Here is an 18,697-nt window from a genome sequence, read left to right as displayed (position 1 = left end):
TTCAATCAAAAGTTTTGCAAAGTCGCCAAAATATTGACAAAATTTAGAATTTATTTCCACAAAAAGTTTCGAAAAATGTTTCCAAAATTTAGAATTTATTAACTAAAAGTTGCCAAAAAATATGTGGTCAAAATTTTGAATTTATAAACAAAAAGTCACCAAAAAATATTGCCAAAAATGTGTAAAATTTGGAATTTAGCGTTACCTGATACGACACAGGGTGCGCGGGCGCGGAGGCGCGGCGGCTCGTGCGCAGCGCGGGCAGCGACGCGCGCCGCAGCGACACCGCGCGACGCACGTCCGTCTTTATCGCCGTCGACAGCAACTATACCCACAACCCGGTGCAATCCCACCGTTCACTAGCTTTTCGTGAATTCTATCCATTTTTTTGTCACCAATTTAAAGAGAACTTCACATATGACTCTGAAGTCACATATTTTAAACAACGTTAAGATTATAAGATAGGTGTAGACCAGAATATTGTATTGCAAAATTATTGAGGAAATCGAAATATTTAATATGTAAAGTACCGAAACGCATTAATAGATAAATTGATCTGTTGAAAAATTTCGCAACAAAGGAAGAAGATGAGTACAATAAGTGTTAACTAATCTACGATTTGAATCATATTAGTGAGAACTGGAAACCCACATAACTAAATTTCTTTTCTACTGTATGTTTAGTAAGTTCATAGATTTGATTGTTTTAGTTATGGTATTTGTGAGACAAAAATAGGATATTATTAAAAGAAAATAGACAATATTCCGGTCTAAAGCCAACCAAGTTTATTTCACGAAAAACTAGACAAATAGTTTTGTACGTACACGTTATTGCAAGGCGCACATGTTAGTCACCGCATGCCCATTTTGTAACAAAAGCATACTTGTACCCCCACCACCCGATTTTGATCTAAATCAAAATTGACATGCTAAGATTCCTTAAAACTCCACATCCCACTACATAACTATAATGTCATGCTAAATTTGCAACCTCATCTGCTATCACAAAGAAAACCCAAGTAACTTCACAATTCTAAAATATAACATGTATCTGATGTAGGTATTCGATGATGATGTATCGAAGTTGTTACCTTGCCGATACCCATTTCCTTAGGTTCGTCTTCGTCTGTGCTCGATTCTTCGTCCTTGAGATGAACATCGAAGTCGTCAAATTCATCGAACATGTAGTAGTCACCAGAGCGTACAGCTGTATATGAGAAAAGGCTTTTACCATCTCGAAATTTTCCTCAATTAACCGTTAAGCGAATAAGGCGAAGCTATTTACATATTTTTTGCTATATAGTTAAATAGCATGACATTTTTTGTGATTATTGTAATAAAAAATTAAAGTGATTCATTGCAATATTACTGCATTTTTGCACCCTCAGACAAAAATATATTTGAACCAAATTTATTAAAACAGTGATAACATATAAATTAAATTCTTCAGTGAAATTATAGTTTTAGTGAAAACAAACTGACTAATATTTAGGAAACAATTTATTTTACATTATTAATATACATAAATATTTACATAAGTAAAATACATTATACTAGATCTATACATCAAGAGTAAGAAAGAGCGTGCAAAACCAGTTAATACCGTGCAAATAAGCAAACATGCATCATAATCTAGCAAGCGAATTTGATGAATTCCAATCTTTCCAAAATTCCAAAACAAAATGAAATGCACAATTCAATTTTAATCTCTTCACGATGCAACTTGCCTAAATACCATCACCGCTAAGCTGCGAACACAAGTGGTTAGTAACGCAAAGACAATGTTATGCGATGGAAACTTCGAGACAACGTTACCCTTCTGATGGCTGGCGGGCGGCTTATACTGCGGCCTTCCTCGCGCTACGAACAAAGACAAAACTCAACACCACTCTCACACCTTTGGAAGCTAAGCGGATTAGCTCGGGGCTCTCAACACATTCTCGGACACAGTTAAGTAGAATCTCACCCAGACGAGGACAACAGTTATTGACTTAAGCTTAACTTTGGATTAAAACAAGTATCGATCGTGATATTGATAATTAAATGGATCGTAGAACATAGACCGAGGTTAAAATGGAATATTTTTTGTTAAAATCTCCACAGAGCCCAGATAGAAAAGTTTAGTATGTCGCCGTACGTTCTATTCAACCGGATTATCTATCCGTAACCACGTTTGGACTGTACCTTCGTGTCTCTTTGTGTATAAACGGCGCGAAGACCCGCCGTGGCTTCCTAATAATTACACATAAAACATTTTAGGTAAAATAATAGTCAGTTTAACATTGCTTTACAAATATATACAGGAGTGATCGTGTATTTTCAGTCGCAGTGAATAACCGACTAAAAATAAATCGCTCATAGTTACACGTATGGTGAGAATTCGGTTCGGCGCGGCTCGAGTACGATATAATGGAGGTTCGCTGCAGAACACTCGGGCTCGCAACGGTGTGACGTCGGCGGATGGGAGGGGGGGAGAATACTGGATAGGACTCTTCCGGGCTTTGGGCGCGAGGGAGGAGTTCAGAGGAAGGCGGGGATTCGAAAGAAATGCGACGCGGTTCTAGATAGGCATCGAGCGATACTGTCATTAAAGCGGATGAAGGAGATGGTGGGCCGGGTTGGATAGCTGGAGCGGGCAAAGCGGGGAGGGGGTGTGGAGGTGGAGACGGGGTGGAGGGTGGTGTATGTCTAGGGGATGGTGTTAGGGGGGTGTGGAAACCACGAGGGGACGCCGGACTATCGGGAGTATGGAAGCCGCGCACCGTTGTGGCATCCGATTCACCGCGCTCCAGCGGCACTCGGTCAGTTTCCTCTTGTTGCGTTTCTTCTTCGTCTTCTTCTATTTTTGATACCGAAGTAATAAAATATTCTCAATTTACAACTTTAATAAACTCCTATTTTTTTCATAAAAATATAATTTTGTGTATAATATTAGTGTTCTACGTAAAGTTACAAAAATATTACCTGCATCGTGATGCACAGGTTCCTTAGACATAGCACCCTGTATTTTTTTCTGGTTAGCTTTAATTCTTTCCATTTTCACTTTTATCTTTTCAAGTATTTTAATTTCTTGTTCCTCTTGAATCATCATTTGCTTCTGTCGAAGTTCTTCTATTAATTCCGCACCTCTACAAAAATTATGAAGGTATTCAATAAATTTTAAATACATATGTATTTTTCAAATTATTTCTCGATGAATACAATAAAAAAAATTAATGAACAAAAAACTTGAAATGAGTGTAAGTTTTATACTTTTATGATTATCATAACTAACGTACCTGGAAGCTAATACCGTAGTCGCTTTACTTTCATCAATAACCCTGTAGAAGTAATAGCTGTGGAATAATCTTCGCTGCAGTATGAGAAAGGCGAAACACACTCCATCCCAAGCGAGTCCAATATCTTCTTGAGGCACAGAACAAGCTGTATCCTATCAAAGAAGGAATATTTATAATAATTTTTGAACCAGAAAAATAATATTCACACTTCTCATAGACAAAGTATGTTTGATTACGCAACTTGTAAAACCGAAAATCGGTGCTGATTTCTTTGAGTTAATCGAGATCAAACAGTCAGTCGCTGCGGAGAACTTTGTTTTATAATATGTAGTCATAAGCACGGAGGCTACCTTGTAACCGTACGACTGAAGTTGCGGTATTAAGCTTACATAACATAAAGACCCCTAAATATAATTTCATGCACAAAAAATCATCCACATACTGTGAAAATTGTCCTGAAATATTTATTGCCATACCTTATCATAGTGCATCTTGAGGAACTGCGCGATATTGCCGCCCGCGAACTTGTCCACGCAGCCGATCCCGAGCAGCTGCACCAGCCAGCACGCGTGCTCCTGCATCACGCGGCTGAACATGCAGCCCGGGATCTGCAGCACCGCCTTTATCACCACCACGCACACGTTGTACCGCACTAGCCATGACCACCTGGAATTGGTTAGTGGAATTGGATGAAAGATATTTACTTAAAATAAGTGACAAACGGTGATAAGTGATAAATTTAGAACTATCATCGGCCTCATTTCCGTATTTTTTCTTAAACTGCTGAAAATTACACTATTATTAAAAATAAGACGATCTTGCATCTCATTATAAACTTTCCATTCTGTTGACACTAATCTACAAATTGCGTTTAAGGAAAAAAAGTAAATAGACTGAAATAATTAAAAGCATATTCTTAGTGGAAAAAAATAAGTACGAACATTTGAACTATTCTTGTAATTAAAGGTGAATTTGAAACACAAATAAATCATACCATTGCAGTATAGCATCTTTAGGTCGCAGATAAAAGTCAGTCCCCTGCCACAAGAATATAAACGAGCCAATCAGATAGCCCATAGAGAATAAGTTCACGCGATTGGTTCCTGTCATGAACATGATCGCTAGTGTGACCCACAGCATGCCGAGGAATACCATCCGCTTGATCACGTCTAACCAGGATCTATAAAGAAAATTAATAATTTAGTTGAATAAATAATATAAATAATTTTTATAATAAAAAATACTCATAAAGTCTTTAGTTTATAAGCAGTACGTATATTTAACATAGCTAAACAAAATTCCTTTGGTTTTACAATTTTTTACATTCTTACCCTACGTAGCATAGAAAATCGGGCACAGGATTGACAAAGTTCGGCGTCTCCCAATCCTTGCCTATATCTTCGCTATTGGAGCCGCCCGGGTAATTATCTCCTTGGGCCTTTTCTATTCTAAACACTTTTAGTTGCCGCGAAGCAAACATCAATAGGAAGAAATCGAATATCAGTTTTGCAGCGTGAGGCGGTTCTGCCGTGTATGGTAGGAAGAGCCATGTGCGTATGTGTTTCATTTGCTGAAACAAATTAACTCAGTTTTTATTTGACGTATAAAATTTTTGTAGATTTTTTGAAGGGGTTTTTTGCCATCTAGTTTAAATAAACTAGATGGCAAAAATGGTACCAAATGGTAAGAAGCATATCTATTTTCACAAATAAAACTTCTTTCGGAAATATCTCTAAACAGCGATAACACCAACATTGCCAGATTACATAAACTGATTAATATAATGTTATATTAATTATTGTTGAATGATTTTTAAACATATGCCATTAGCCATAGAAGCTACATTACTTTGCCATTTACCTGATCATCACCTCTCCAAGGATAGTCTATACAGAACTGTGGCATAAATCCAACAGCGATCATATACTGTAAAGGAACAAGGAGTGTTATAAGCCCAGTAAAAGCTGGCCACAGATTAGCTAGCGGTTTCCTTCGTAGTGATACAAGAGCTAACAACCATCCGGAGTATATGACGGCATATAGGTCCATACGAGAACCGATTACACCCATTAAACATATTAATGTTATCTGTAACAAAAAAAAGTTATTATTTACATTTAATAGTATTCAATTGGAATTTTAACGATATTGTCTTCTTAGAATTCTTTACAACCATGTTATTTTATTTAATGAATTACATTTTATAGCCCAGAAAGAGAAATCAGCACCTCTAGTGGCAGAACACGAAAACATAATTCAGCAAAAAGTTTGTTTTAAAGTTTAGCAAAAAATAGTTTACAAGGACACTTTTTAATAACAAACTTACTTCGACGCCAAATTTATAGAAGCCGTAGTTGAATAAATATTTAATATAGTGTATCAAGTCCTTGTCAGCGTCCTTACGAGTTACTTCCGGGAACATCAGCTTCTCTTTAGTATGCGGTAGAACTCCCAAATCCCTGTATTTAAAATGTACATAAATTACATGCATTCAAGTACAAAAATAAGACGCAGTTTAAGTACATGTTAAAATTCAGATGAAAAACTATTCGATAGTTTATGAATTAAGAGAAAATACCTTTTTACATACATTGAATTGATTTAAACCTTGTCTAAGAAATGTTATGGTTATTCGAAAACTATTAAGTATCACAAACGGTAATTAAAAAGTATTAACAAAAAAATAAAAATGAGAAAATATAAATACCTGTGTGTTTGCTGTCGATACGTAACCAAAGAATAGAAAGTGAACATTGCAATCAAAGCGATGTATCCCTTCAACAGAACCACTAGAGGCTTTTCACGCGTCGCCTTGTAGAAGCCAATCCATTCAGCATTATTGTATGTTGTTGTGTTTATTGTGCTGTTATCACCCTCCTATTAAATTATTTTTTTTTTAAATGACTTGATATTGTTCCAAACAAATTTTAAATTTAGCATCAAAAATTTAAACTATTCTTACCATGGTACAATTGACATCAAAGAAGGAATGCTTTATGTACTCAATTTGGTAAACCATCTTGGCCATGAGATACACACTTATCAGCGTCGAAATTATAAGAATGCAAAATCGTTGTTTTCTTGAATTTAATAATAACGCTGGTGATATTAAAATCATTATTGGAACGTGCATTGCGCAAACCTGAAAATAAATATTTGTAAATTTAGTTGCATAACATAGCTTTTGATATTTTTGGGCTTAAAATGATGAATTGCCTTTAAGTTTTCACACATATTTTGAATCATCTGGAATGTCTGGAAATAAGAGGTCATAATACCGGCCCCTGTTGGCAAAAATGATCCGGGTTCTAATCCCGCCTCGTGACCGAATTGTTTATATTAAAAAAAATCTCATTGCGCTTCTTTCTATTGGGTAAATGACCTGATATTTTCTGATATTTGAATAAATTTTCGTTACTAATAAAAAGGTTTATTTTATGAGTTTTATTTATTTATAAAAACGAATATCCACCATACATTACATATTTTTCCTAAAATATCACTCACATTAAACACACACAGCAGCATGAGAGAAATAAAGAGAATCTTAATAAGGTGTATATCGAGGAATATAAACGCCTTGTCCGTCCACTGTAAAAGCAATGCTCTCATCTTATTGAAGTTATCCGCGAGCCAGGGTCGGAACTTGATTGAACCTCGTTCAGTTATTGTTGGCGCGTATGAACGGCTTCGGGAGGGTTTCCTGTGAATATATTATGTATTAATAATTAAATTTTTATAATGACTTGGAAAACAATCAGACATACTATCGTATCAGTATGATCTTTATGATTCGTATTCGGTAAACGGCAATTTACGCCATGGTTATTCGTTTTATATGTGAGCATTTTGCCATCTTGCCACTTTATTTATTTATCTCTCCTTAACTAAGTTAGGGAACACCGATTTTACAGCGTATCTTTGTACTCGATAAAATCGGTGGTTCCTGTACTCTGGCAGTTCCCTTTTTTACACTTAATGATACCACTTAATGATATAATCTACACTTTACCTGTGCATTGATCGTCTAGCCGCAGTATGTATGGAAGACGTGGCCATAGATTGTTCGACTTCAGTGTCACTTGGCGAGTTAGTTCCTTGAATCTCGCGCTCTTCTTCATCCGGAAGAGCTGGTAGCTGAATTAAAAGAAAAATATTGTTACAGAGGTAAATTTATACTGGATTTTGGTGAAATATTAAAGGTACCTAGGTATCCTTTCCCGATGCGATTGTAAATAAGTTATTGTTTTTCACAAAGATAATTAATATGCATGACATGCGTTATAAGTTAACGAATCAAAATGTAAAGCAATACAATCATTTGCGATATGTTTCAACACTCCTACGGCCTTCAAGAAGCCTCCTTATCCTCCTGTTGCAATTACTTTGCAGTCGAAATAATGTTATTTAAGTTTTATATTAGAAGTGTTTTTAGTGTCAAAATTTTCCTCTTTATATATTGTATTATTTTAAAATTAATTTAATTAGAACGGAAAAGAAATGTTACTTACATCATCTTTCATTGTAGATTGAACTTGGCTAGGCCGATTGGATCCAGCTTCTCGAACTATGCTATCTGATCTGTCATAAAAAAAGCAATAGATCCATAAGTTTTACTTAGTTTACGTTATTTTACTGAGACACAAAGGCATATTTTTGATATGAATATTTTTTTAAATGAAAATTCAAATCAAAACTATTATATTATGATAAATAAAGCTTTATTATATTTACATTGTTTTTGGGTCCGATAACTCCATGAAGTCTTTGTGGAAATAATGCACTTGCATTATCGTGATTATCAAGAAAAGCGTTGGAGTTAGAAGCTTCACAAATAAATCAGCTGGATGATATGTGTCAAGACCTAGATCGTGTTGCCTGAAAACAGAGAATAATTTAAAGTTAGGCATAATAAATAGTATAGTGTTCGTAGAATTTTTATTGGTATATAAGTACTACTTCATCGTAGCATAACTCAAGTAAATTGGTTAGTTTTTAAGTGTACGGAAAATGCGTCTATTTAAAACACTAATTTAAAAAATAAAATAAGAATTTCTATGATCTACTTACAGTCTCTCATTAATCATAAGATATGTTTCAATCATTTTGGAGAAATTATCAAACTGGTATACATAGATCAATATAAGATTTATCATAGAGTATATAATCACTGTTATCCAAAATATATACATCAGTCTTCGCCACCAGTACCAACTTATCTGAAATAAAACACAATAAATAATTAATGTGCAATTTCATGTTGATTTTAATGACTTTAATGGTCAATCCCCTCATCAAGAATAACAAAAACAAATTAAATAAACAATAGCGGCTACATTTCATATTTTCAAATTTATATCCCACTTTTGATCATCAAAAACAAAAGTTCCAATATCTTTATGATAAGTTATCTTAGCCATTTTTGCTTATAAAATAGCTTAGTTATAAGCGATTTATTGTAAATTTATTAAGTGATATTTTAGATATAGGTATTATATTGCATATTTTATATTATAATGTTTCACATACTTGGAACATAAGTATAAACCCAAGGAACAGGAACATATAAATGATGCGGAATATCGTCATCCGATCCCCGGTGACTCCAATAACGAATAGCATTATCACCACTACGTAGATCCAATATCGAGCGCACATTGCCCGTAACCACTCGCCTAGTGCACGTAAGAGTCGAGATCGGTTCTCGTCTTCACGTTCTGCTTCTAATACTGAAACATTAATAAAATATAATGTAAAGGCTGTAATGGAAAAAAAAAATTATAACGTATAATCGACGTTAGTCAATATTTTTCATATATTTTGGCTCCAACGTCGATTTTACATAAGAAAATACATTATGATATAAAAAGTTATTTTTGAGTTTCAGAATATAAGAACGTAGGTCAGTTATTAAAAAAGTGAAAATAAGAAAGTTTTTCGATTAGAAAGTGATGTTTTAGAAAATATATGAGGTAAATTTAGAGAAAGGGGTGCATAGGATTCTTTAAAAAAAATCGATTAAAATTATCGTGCATAATATAAACATGAATAGTAAATCTTCTGTGCTCACATTTCAAAAACATAATTATAAATAGAAAATAAATTTGGCAATATTATGTAGTTTATAAAATATTAATACAAAATTAGTAATTTTATGTCAATAAAACATAATTACCGTGCGCCAGACCTGTTTTGTAGCATTTAAAATATATTTTTAGATAGTTTTAACTCTGACTTCTAAAACAATCCATCTTATGAAGTAATAACATATAGACCTAATTATTGTTTGCGTGGAACTTCTCGAGGTCAGAACTCTATTAATATGAATAGAGAAGTTTGTTTATCTTATTGGCATACCAATTATATTATACGGGTTGAATTATATAAATTCGCAAATAAATGCATCCGAGCACATCGGTGACGGCGGCGGACTGGCGACGTTGCCGGATCTCCTGCACGCGTTGCCGCTCCGTCGCCGGCACGTGCACGTGACTGTACCCACCACTGGCCGCGGTGGAGACGGTGAGCTGCAGCGGCGCCGCCATGTCGGTGACGGCGGCGGACTGGCGACGTTGCCGGATCTCCTGCACGCGTTGCCGCTCCGTCGCCGGCACGTGCACGTGACTGTACCCACCACTGGCCGCGGTGGAGACGGTGAGCTGCAGCGGCGCCGCCATGTCGGTGACGGCGGCGGACTGGCGACGTTGCCGGATCTCCTGCACGCGTTGCCGCTCCGTCGCCGGCACGTGCACGTGACTGTACCCACCACTGGCCGCGGTGGAGACGGTGAGCTGCAGCGGCGCCGCCATGTCGGTGACGGCGGCGGACTGGCGACGTTGCCGGATCTCCTGCACGCGTTGCCGCTCCGTCGCCGGCACGTGCACGTGACTGTACCCACCACTGGCCGCGGTGGAGACGGTGAGCTGCAGCGGCGCCGCCATGTCGGTGACGGCGGCGGACTGGCGACGTTGCCGGATCTCCTGCACGCGTTGCCGCTCCGTCGCCGGCACGTGCACGTGACTGTACCCACCACTGGCCGCGGTGGAGACGGTGAGCTGCAGCGGCGCCGCCATGTCGGTGACGGCGGCGGACTGGCGACGTTGCCGGATCTCCTGCACGCGTTGCCGCTCCGTCGCCGGCACGTGCACGTGACTGTACCCACCACTGGCCGCGGTGGAGACGGTGAGCTGCAGCGGCGCCGCCATGTCGGTGACGGCGGCGGACTGGCGACGTTGCCGGATCTCCTGCACGCGTTGCCGCAACGTCACCCAGAACATGCACGTGAACAGCGACTTGATGAGCAGCGGCACGCACGGCTCACCGTCCACGCGGCCCAGACCTATTTGCCGAAGATTCACCTCCTGTGGGGGTACCTCGATTGTAGTATAAGTACTTGATAAAAAAATATGTAGCTTGGCTCAGGCAGTAACTGCTGCTAACAAAACTTGTTATAAGCCAGGTAAATCAATTTATAAGCTTAATCAGTAACTAATTAACCAGATAAAGGTTTTCATATTATTATCTCGACTAAACAAGTTACAAAGTGAAAATAAAAATCACCCACCGTTATATTAGAAGGCAGTTCATATTCGTAAAGATTCATTCCATAAATATACTGAGCTAATAGCAGTAACATGGCGTATAGGACCAATATTGGACTCGTTTTAAGCATGAATGACCGTTGGTCCTGACAGAGCCACACAATATTTGCCCACATTAGGAATACGAAGGTCAACCAAGAGTGGAACATTATGCTCCAAGCCATCATTGTTATCGTTGTTGCTATGTAGGATGACCTGGAAAATGTAAAAAATGTAATTTTCCATTCCATTCCACTATTTTTCCATAACCCAGTATCATTTATTTTTATTTTTTTATTACCTAACAAGCACTTGGAAAAAGTCAATGATAGCAGATATTATATCATCCAACAAAGTTGGTTCTTCAACATCCATAACAGATTCTGAAACAATAGATGCATTTATTAAGATAAAAATGTGAGTTTCACATGCAGCGAACAATAACCTGTTTATCATATCAAATGTACGTGATTTTTTAATGCAAAAGTCGTTGGCAAAAGTGAATCACTATTCGAATGGTTAATAATTACGTCATTCGATGTTTCAAATTACCAATTGTATTTTGTGAGATGACCCCATATAACCTTCTTGATCTTCTAATTAAATCCTAATATGACTCGTTGTTCTCATAATTTTGTATGCAGCCTTTTTGACATTAATCATAAACAATATTTTGTTTAACATGGTCTGAAGTCAGCTAAGAATCTCAAAATGAACTCTATATCAATAGCGATAAATATTGAATTTGTTTACCCCTTAAATTCAATCAACATACCTTCATCTGGTACTACTACAGATCCAGTAGAATCTTGATGCAATGGTCGAGACACAGAACCCGATCTCACGCTGGACCATCGCTTGCTTGGACTTATCGTGCTGATTAACTATACATATAATATAGATTAATATATGCTAAGACAATTTTATTAATGTTGATGTGTTTTTCCATGTAATACTTATGTGCTCGAATTTTATTTTATATCGTTTTTTACGAAGGAAGTTCATCATGAGTAATTAAATATTATTTTCTATCTTTTGATAATACATTTAATAATAGAACAGCTTTCTGTGCTTTGTGACTTTAAAACCGTTTTGGTCTTCGCTAGGAATCGAAATGCGAAATAAAATAATTAATTTACAACCCATTCGAATGAGTTTTGATAAGCATTTTGAGCAGTGCAAATACTAATAGCATAAGTCTATTCTTAACCACATAAAAAAGATGTTTTGTAGATTTTATATATGTATCAGGATTTAATTATTTTAACAGTACCTTACTACGTCCAAACATAAAACACACACAAACACAACAAATACATTCAAAATTTTGAAAAGTACAAATTAATAATAATGATTAAAAGCAACACTAATTAACTACAAGTGCTCTAGCATACTGGTGGACACAAAGCAATGCAAGCAGAAACACATGGTCATGATCCAGATATGGTTCCCAGACACACAGAATGATCTCATGATTGATTAAAAGAAAAAAAATTAATACCCACGGGAGTAGTCTCACCGGTGTCACCGCGCAGTGCTTGGGAATTTATGTACGAATATGCAACCTACAAAAGAATGAAAAATAGGCTGCAAAAATAAAAATTAAAAAAAAACAAGATACGTAAAAGAAACAAAATGTTATTTTACAATGTTAGTAGAAGCGGACATGCCTTGCTTTAGTGCCAACTTCATGTTATCTAATTACCCAATCAGTGTGCTACTACGAGTGCCTTATTTACATTATTACTACATATGTATTCCTACAAAGCCCTAAAACAACTACATAAGTAACAATACATAATTTCAAAAGAGAAAATATCTTATAAACCGAGGAATCCGTACAAAATTGATTTGAACATCAATATTAATATTGGTTATTATTATTTCACTCCTGATAGCTATTATAAAGTTATTTCTTGATCAAATTTACACCCTTGCAAACTTAAAAATTTCCAGTAAGACACCTAAATATGGGCATCGATAATTGTTGGGAGAATATAATAATTAAAGGACAAAAGGTTCTTTATCATCGTTTTAGTACGGAATCCGTTAATTTTATTAAAATCCAATTATTATGCCATATAGTATTTATACAACCATGTGCTAACCAAAATACTATAAAAAGTGCATAGATGAAAATTTGACATTTGTGCGTACATCCAGGGGCGTGCTTACTCGAACTTTTTTCGTTGCGTTTCTCCATTTGTCTCTCGGCGCGTACCGGCTGGCGCGGTGGAACGAAACACCGCGCAAAAGCGATCCATTCACTTTTCCCGCTTCTACACCAGTTAAAGCACTCTTTTTCTTCGCCTATACCGCCCCATCAGCATTAATAAATTTCATTACGTGTACAACCCTAGCGTGGCTTTAATGCCCATCATAAATTGCTAGTGTTATGAACTGTAGCTTATAAATGCACCGCAATAGTAGCACCTAAGCACGTACTTATAAAGGTATGAGTGAGTACAAACTACATAACAAAACTTGCCAAATCTACGCAACAGTGTTAATTGCGACGTCCGTTCCAAATTCTATTAGGCTACGCGCAGACATACAGCGTTCTGCGTTCCGCGTTCTGCGTTCGTCAGTTCTGTGTTCTGCGTTCTAGCGCACACAGGAGCCGTTCAAGACATTTGCGTTCTATTTCGTGACTCTCCGCACGTGAAACATGTCTCTCGAAAGTTCATCTTCCGAAGATGAAGCCTTGCTTTTGTGGAGTCTAGAGGAGTAAAAAAAAAGTAGAAAATGTTGGGTACACCCTATCAACACGAAACGAGATGATATGGGAGAATTTAGTATTCTTATCCCTGAGCTGCTTCAAGATGAAGAGAGATTTTATATTTATTTTCGAATATCAATAAATAGCTTCAATGAGTTACATGACTATGTAAAATCTGAAATAGAAAAACAAGATACCAATTGGAGAAGATGGACCAGCCATAGCGAGAACGCGAGTTCTTTGTAATTCTGTACAGAGAACGCGAGAACGCAAGCGTTCCGAATGACCGCCGCGGTCTAACTGCGTTCTGTGTGCGCCGGCGCTATAGATCCTTCACAATACAAAGAACGCGGAACGCAGAACGCAGAACGCGGAACGCAGAACGCTCTCTGTCTGCGCGTACCCTTAAAGCGCAGAACTATTAGTCAGTTAACGTTAATTGAAAAGTTTATCATTCGTATCAAAATGCAATAGAAAGTTTAATATGTAGTTTGGCGTTTACATACCTTGGGCTTGAAGAGTTCTCTCGATTCTATAGCCAGAAAGAAATATGCGAACAGAATGACTAGAGGGCTCGCCAGCGTCGCCCACATGTGATCTTCCGTGACTTCGTATGTAAAACTTGTCGATGAATTTGTACTATTTATTATAACTAGTTTGGTTAAACCGAAGTACCTGAAAATAAGGTATAACTAATAATAGAAAAACAATAGTTGGCAGCTTTTTTTGTGTAAAAAATATTATCACAAGACAAATAAAGATTTATTGACGCTCTGCTCTACAACTCACCTAGCCATGTCCATATCAGGTGGATATATCTCAATGAGCCAAGAGCACTGGTACACCAGCAGAACAGCTATATGGACCCCCATGATGGCCATCACACACCGACTTATAACCGCAAAGCCGCGCTCTAATGGCCGACCTAGAGCCCAAGCTGTAGCTGCCCCCATGAACACGAGGAAATATATCCCCGAAGTGATACTAGGCCGCATTATACCGGAGAACATTATGAGGAATAACGCTGCGTATTTGCCTGTGAAAGGAGAAATATTTACCTACGTTGTTCAGTGGAGATAGTTTTTATCCCAAAACTTATCCAATATACTTGGCATTCAAAGAGGTTATATAACCTGTTTGATGAGGCAATAAAATCAGAGAAAACACTTAAACATTAAATGAATATTTTCAATTTTTATAAAATTGTAAAACTGTGCCAAAATCATGAAAATTATGGTGTACCCACCAGCACTAGTTAGTAAAGGGAAATTCTGATGTTTAGAGTCTTTCCTCTCAACTTCCTCAGTAGGTGAGCCGACGAGGAGTTTCCGGACCATTATATACACAGCAAGGGACACGCCTGTCATTACTAACTGGAAAGAAATATTACGTGTAACAATTACGCTAACATTTAATTACTGTTAACGTTTACTACTGAGTTTATAGTAAAAAAATATAATAATCATAAATTTCTGAAAGAATAATCTACACAATAGACTGGTTGGTTTATGAAATTCTGTGAGTAATTCTAATTTATAGTCGATACGAAACATTTGATTCATGGTTATATTGCTTCCATAAACAAACACATGTGGTGACTGACCTTCATCTATATCATTATCAGAAAATATAATGTTTGTATCAAATTACCTCTGGGGCCAAATAGTGAATTGCCATGAGTGGATCTATACCATCGTAGGAGACTAGGCCAAGATTAAGTCCAATCTCTTTGATGATTGGATATTTTTCGAGGATTGAACCATAGCTCCCGAAGGCTGCAAGCACGCTGTGCCATGCTGCATGCGTTAATAATAGAAGAATAGACACGATGATATTCAAGAGAAGATATTTTCCTCGCCATCCTGAAAATTTTATTTAAATTCATATTATTTATTGTTTAGATTATACGGCTATCATTATAAAGTAGAACACATGTTTATATGCATATATCCACTAAGGAATGCTACGCTTACGTAATCTCTTAAAGCAAATTGTGTCGACGACCCGACAAATTTTATGTTTGATAACAATTAGCTGTAAATATTGCCCTTTCCACCTACGAATAATTGCTTATTTGTAGCTATCCAGGCATCAAATATAGACCTACATAGTTTATTCACAGTTTCATTAGAGACTATGATACTTTAAATAATATAATTTAGTAATTTACTATTTTGTCGATAATTTTAAGACCTACTCTTCATGAGTAAACCATAAAAGTTTGTCGTGAATCATACAAATGTATAAATATGATTCACGCCAATTTAAATAGATTACATTTTTGTAATGTTCTGAATATGTTGCCGTAAATACTTGCCTTTAAACGTTTTGGAGTCAGGAACTTGAGGGAACGGTGCTATTAAGTAGAGAAGGAGGTATATAAGGGAGAGGCCAAATGGTCGTAGTGCTATACCTGCAAAAAAACAGATGCTTGTTCAAGTAATCTTATCAATGCAATCAATATGTGTTATCGGTATGTGCGTTGCATTCAATTTGCACGGTAATTCATTTACCTATAGGTATATTTGTTTTTAGGGATTACGTCACTTTCCAGACCCTAAACTTAATACCACAGTATTACAATATTTATTATTTCCTACAGTAAGGAATCGCCTTTGATGTCGCGCGATGCCGCCGCCAGCGTAGGTACTTACGCTGCCACACGAAAATACGCTAGGGTTGCAACAAATGGGAAATAAAACAATTGTGATTATTAATATTATGATGAAATCATTTATTCATATGTAACTACATTCAAAATAATTGCGATTATTAAATCTGATGTAATTATTTGTTCATAAATATATAATTATAGATATTGCACTGCTAAATATTATTTACGTGGACACTTTATTTTTGGATGTTCTTAATTGTATATTATAATTTATAACATTTAACTAAGTAATGCATTCGCATTGGGATGTACAATCTGATTAGAAAATAATGAGGACAACATATACATAGCTTTGATTTTAATTCAACAGATACAATTAGGTAAGACAATCTTTCTGAAATATTGTTTCCTTCTGGGATTTCAATGTAGATTTACATCCGTAAACGGAACAGTTTGTGCGCGCCATAATAGAATATGTAAGTACCTATGTATAATAAAATTATTACACAAAAAATTCGACTGCGTCGTCCTTTCGCGATAGGTAAAGCAATCTCAGCGTGATTGCTTTACGCGGCCCGCGTCGCCCGACCCCCGCCAGTTCCCCTCCGTTTCTCTGCACAAGTACATTCGTCGCACTACTGTAGGAAATATGGTAATACTGTGTTAATACTCTAGGAGTGACGTAATATTATAGTTAATATCCTTGAGACTATATTTAACAATTGAAATATTCAAAACTCATCGGTATTCTTTAGGCATCAAAATTTAGCCTTTGATTTCAATCAAATGTATCAGCGTATAGTTAGGTAATATGAATATTGAATTGTTATTAGAAGTTTATTTAGGTGTAGACAGTATTGTTAGAACCACAACACAAGGTGGAATCAGAACTCGGGTAACATTGCGTAAGAGCGATTAGATGTATTGTAAACTGCAAAAAGCTTAAACCTATACATTGAACTTTTCTAATATAAATAATATAAGTTGTAGAAGTTTTTAATTCAAACACAAATATTTATTAAAATTAGATAGTAGGATATACTATCGGATATCTCAGTCTATTTATGGTAAACAAAAAATATTTTTAGTGTTATCGTTCGTTTCGCGAGCCTACTTACGTATCTGATAATGCGAAGCGCATTTTCCTGACGATGAAATGCCATGCTAACATTTCACCGTAGCAAGCGTATATCGCGTTTTATACTTCGACCCATTTTTCCACTATCTGGAACCGACCTGCCTTTTATTGCTATTCCCTTTCAGTACTAAATTAACTGACCTGGTATTTCCGATGCTCTTTGATGTTATTATGCACTTAACTTTTATTCCAAACGAAAAGAAAAAACATGAAACGGTAAGAAATTTTTCATGTCAAATTTTATGAATCAATTGATAAACAAAGAACTTTATTTGCATAAATATATACCTACTTATTTTACGTTTATGCTAATCGCTCTAACTGAATGAGTAAACAGAGTAGGTAATAAGAAAGACAATACTGCTACTTATCATTGTGTAATTGATATTGTGGCATCTATAAATATTTGCGGCTTTACTATTCAATGCACACCCACAACAGAATAACGTGTTCCGTTGGTTTCTTAGATGATCTTATTCAACCTTTATTCAACACTAGCTTCCGCCCACGACTTTGTACGTGCATCCCCGTTTTTCCCCGTTCCCGCAAGAATTTCGGGAAATCCTTTCTTAGCGGATGCCTACGTCCTAACTCCTAACATCTGCATGCCAAATTTCAGCCCGATACGTCCAGTGGTTTGGGTTGTGCGTTGATAGATCACTATATCAGTCACCTTTGAGTTTTATATACCTATATAGATTTATATTATGAAAAAAAAAGTTTCATTACTTTTTACTGTTTTAGAATTTTATTTACTCAAAAGCTTTTCAATCATCGGCTAATTGTTAGGCCAGTAGCAATTAAAATCCTGGCAGACCAGTTAGATAGATAGGGAGACATTTTAGATTCTTTATAGATTAATATCAATATTTTACGTTAAAATTAACGTTTACTTATCCTCATAACTGCTATGGATATGGCCTTGAATTGTGCGGTTAAATTATTCCCCTGTGCGTTGTGACGTCTATTACCCAGCCCTTTATTTTTCATAATAACTAACATTATAGCATTATTATAACTTGTAACTATATGCATAATAACACAACATAAGACATCATTCAAATACATTATGTTGATGATTACTATCTACACTTAGGTATATCTTTTTATAATTCATATCTAATGAAAATTTTAATTATTTGTGAGAAGTTCCATTGACTGAACACAAATGGTAGTTAACGATTACTCACTGAAGTTTATTCGGCAGTTAGTTATAGCACAGTTATAGGTATAAAGTCAAATCGTGAATCAAGTCAACGTAATTCTGTGAAGACTGTATACCTAACTCTATAAGGTACAGTAAGTTATGGTTCACAAACATCCTCAAGGCTCAATAAGACTTAAAATACATTCAGCATTTTAAAACACC

The 18,697-nt window shown here is 36.2% G+C and overlaps 1 protein-coding gene across 1 annotated transcript in view; it reads right to left on the bottom strand.

Moving 5' to 3' along the window:
• Positions 1–18,697, bottom strand: part of Piezo (piezo type mechanosensitive ion channel component) — a 40,676-nt gene that overhangs the window by 13,831 nt on the left and 8,148 nt on the right. Inside the window, exons 3-30 of the mRNA XM_090111660.1 lie at positions 15,894–15,989; positions 15,227–15,438; positions 14,823–14,949; positions 14,366–14,612; positions 14,083–14,251; positions 13,033–13,167; positions 11,633–11,741; positions 11,159–11,240; positions 10,842–11,073; positions 10,440–10,638; positions 8,807–9,006; positions 8,348–8,496; positions 8,012–8,155; positions 7,789–7,858; positions 7,290–7,414; positions 6,785–6,980; positions 6,240–6,419; positions 5,985–6,154; positions 5,604–5,736; positions 5,138–5,365; positions 4,609–4,847; positions 4,272–4,457; positions 3,754–3,943; positions 3,278–3,429; positions 2,964–3,127; positions 2,365–2,838; positions 1,091–1,206; positions 206–325 (exon numbers count right to left, since the gene is read on the bottom strand). Of these exons, the coding sequence (XP_089967786.1) occupies positions 206–325; positions 1,091–1,206; positions 2,365–2,838; positions 2,964–3,127; positions 3,278–3,429; positions 3,754–3,943; positions 4,272–4,457; positions 4,609–4,847; positions 5,138–5,365; positions 5,604–5,736; positions 5,985–6,154; positions 6,240–6,419; positions 6,785–6,980; positions 7,290–7,414; positions 7,789–7,858; positions 8,012–8,155; positions 8,348–8,496; positions 8,807–9,006; positions 10,440–10,638; positions 10,842–11,073; positions 11,159–11,240; positions 11,633–11,741; positions 13,033–13,167; positions 14,083–14,251; positions 14,366–14,612; positions 14,823–14,949; positions 15,227–15,438; positions 15,894–15,989 (4,844 nt within the window). The remainder of the gene's footprint in view (positions 1–205; positions 326–1,090; positions 1,207–2,364; positions 2,839–2,963; positions 3,128–3,277; positions 3,430–3,753; positions 3,944–4,271; positions 4,458–4,608; positions 4,848–5,137; positions 5,366–5,603; positions 5,737–5,984; positions 6,155–6,239; positions 6,420–6,784; positions 6,981–7,289; positions 7,415–7,788; positions 7,859–8,011; positions 8,156–8,347; positions 8,497–8,806; positions 9,007–10,439; positions 10,639–10,841; positions 11,074–11,158; positions 11,241–11,632; positions 11,742–13,032; positions 13,168–14,082; positions 14,252–14,365; positions 14,613–14,822; positions 14,950–15,226; positions 15,439–15,893; positions 15,990–18,697) is intronic.

Source organism: Colias eurytheme, chromosome 2 (assembly GCF_061535395.1).
Source record: "Colias eurytheme isolate Ceu_HAF_F1 chromosome 2, ilColEury1 Martin Lab GWU primary, whole genome shotgun sequence".
Taxonomy (NCBI): domain Eukaryota; kingdom Metazoa; phylum Arthropoda; class Insecta; order Lepidoptera; family Pieridae; genus Colias; species Colias eurytheme.
The sequence above is the reverse complement of the archived record's forward strand: the minus strand, read 5'-3'. Positions and strand labels throughout refer to the sequence as shown.